We start from the raw sequence: 2,196 nt of genomic DNA on the forward strand, positions 1-2,196 counted from the left end.
ACAGACACACACACACACACACACACAGACACACACACACACACAGACACAGACACAGACACACACACACACAGACATACACACACAGACACAGACACACACACACAGACACACACACACACAGACAGACACACACACACACACACACACACACACACAGACACTCACACACACAGACACACACACACTGTGTTTGAGACTCTGAACCGGGCGTGTTGTTGTTGCAGCGTCCGAGGCGTCGGGGCTGGACGAGGACACGCTGTCCCGGCTGGTGGACGTGCTGAGCGTGGGAGACGTCCCCTGGAGGAAGCTGGCTGAGAAGCTGGGGATGATGACGCTGACTCACCTTTACCTGGACAGCCCCACGCCCTGCCACCACCTGCTGCAGCACTACCAGGTGACTCACCTGGTCCTCATCACAGCGCGGGTGTCTCTCTGTGTCTCTGATGGCTCTGTCTCTGTGTGTGTCTGTCGCTAATGACTCTGATGTGACTGTCTTTGTGGGTCTGTCTCTAATTTCTCTGGTGTCTAATGTCTCCGTCTGTGTGTCTCTGTCTTTCTAATGCCTCTGTGTCTCTAATGTCTCTTTGTATCTGTCTGTGTGTCTTTCTCTGATGTCTCTAATGTCTCTGTGTGTCTTTCTCTGATGTCTCTAATGTCTCTGTGTGTCTTTCTCTGATGTCTCTAATGTCTCTGTGTCTTTCTCTGATGTCTCTAATGTCTCTGTCTCTGTCTGTCTCTGTGTGTCCAGCTTGGTGGAGGTCCAGTTGAAGGTCTGGTTGAAGCTCTTCAGTCTCTCGGTCTGACTGAAGGAGTCCGTCTGCTGAGACACAGCGAGCTCCGAGACGACAAACACAACACAGGTAACACAACATAGGTACACAACGCAGCACAGGTAACACGGCACAGGTAACACAGCACAGGTAACATAGCACAGGTAACACAAAACAGGTAGCACAGCACAGGTAACACCAGTACAGGTAGCACAGCACAGGTAGCACAGCACAGGTAACACCAGTACAGGTAGCACAGCACAGGTAGCACAGCACAGGTAGCACAGCACAAGTAGCACAGCACAGGTAGCACAGCACAGGTAACACCAGTACAGGTAACACCAGTACAGGTAGCACGGCACAGGTAGCACGGCACAGGTAGTACGGCACAGGTAACACGGCACAGGTAACACAGGTAGCACAGCACAGGTAACACAGGTAACACAGCACAGGTAACAAAGGTAGCACAGCACAGGTAGCACAGCACAGGTAACACAGGTAACACCAGCTCAGGGAATACAGCACAGTTATAAATAAAGTTTAGATAAACTCCAGCAGGATAAAACGTTGTGGTCCAAACTGCCGCCGCACTCACCTGGCTCACGTTTCTCTGTCCAATCAGACGCCACGGTGGACAGCGGCTTCGGCAGCCAGCCAATGGAAGAAGAGGAGCCGCCTGTGGCCAATCAGTGACGAGCGGGAAGAAAAACAATGTAGAGCAGCTTCAGAAACGCCGAGTCACCCCGCGGACAGCACGACTCGGCAGACCCGGACTCGAACCGGCACACGCACCAGTCGGGACACTCAGATTGTAAACAGGAAGTCAGACTCGGCTCCTTTATCTCGGATTTTAATGTTTGAGTCAACTTTTACCAGAAAGAATGTTTTTAACCTTAAAATAAAATAAGAATTTAAAGTTCTCCTTCTCACCAGACTCCATGTTAATAATCAGCGTTTTAGCTTCTTCCTTCGGAGTGGACAGGAAGTCCTGAAAACTACCAAAATAAGAGCGGGAGAGAGAGATATTTATTGAGCCCAATGAAACGGGACATTCATAATGTAATATTATGAGATATAATTTAATTTATAACCTTTTTTCCAACTTCTAATTTTCCCCCAAAAGGAAACTTAACATCAGTTTTATCTAAAAAGAAACATTTCTGTTTGTTCATCTTCAACGTTATCGCTGCAGAACGGGACAAACACATATATAATACATATAATGTATAAGATATATATATAATGTATATATAATATATATAATAACAGATCCATACTTGGAGCCTGTGAATTGATTTAAAAAAACAAAACAATACAACGTATTGCGATATTTTCAGTGGTAATAATGTAGAAATACACAGGCTCCAAGAATGGATCTGTTAATGTAAGTTATTTATTACACACATATATATATATACATATA

The 2,196-nt window shown here is 46.4% G+C and overlaps 1 protein-coding gene across 1 annotated transcript; it reads left to right on the top strand.

The window, feature by feature from the left end:
• Positions 1-217: 217 nt before the first annotated feature.
• Positions 218-1,482, top strand: LOC117941112 (nuclear factor NF-kappa-B p100 subunit-like; the record flags this gene model as incomplete). Its single annotated transcript, XM_034866208.1, has 3 exons — positions 218-397; positions 752-863; positions 1,396-1,482. Coding segments are annotated over 3 exons (363 nt in total), but the record flags the coding sequence as incomplete, so codon positions are not given.
• Between the last annotated feature and the right edge of the window lie 714 nt (positions 1,483-2,196).

The sequence above is a fragment of the Etheostoma cragini genome, unplaced genomic scaffold (assembly GCF_013103735.1).
Source record: "Etheostoma cragini isolate CJK2018 unplaced genomic scaffold, CSU_Ecrag_1.0 ScbMSFa_4360, whole genome shotgun sequence".
Lineage (NCBI taxonomy): Eukaryota > Metazoa > Chordata > Actinopteri > Perciformes > Percidae > Etheostoma > Etheostoma cragini.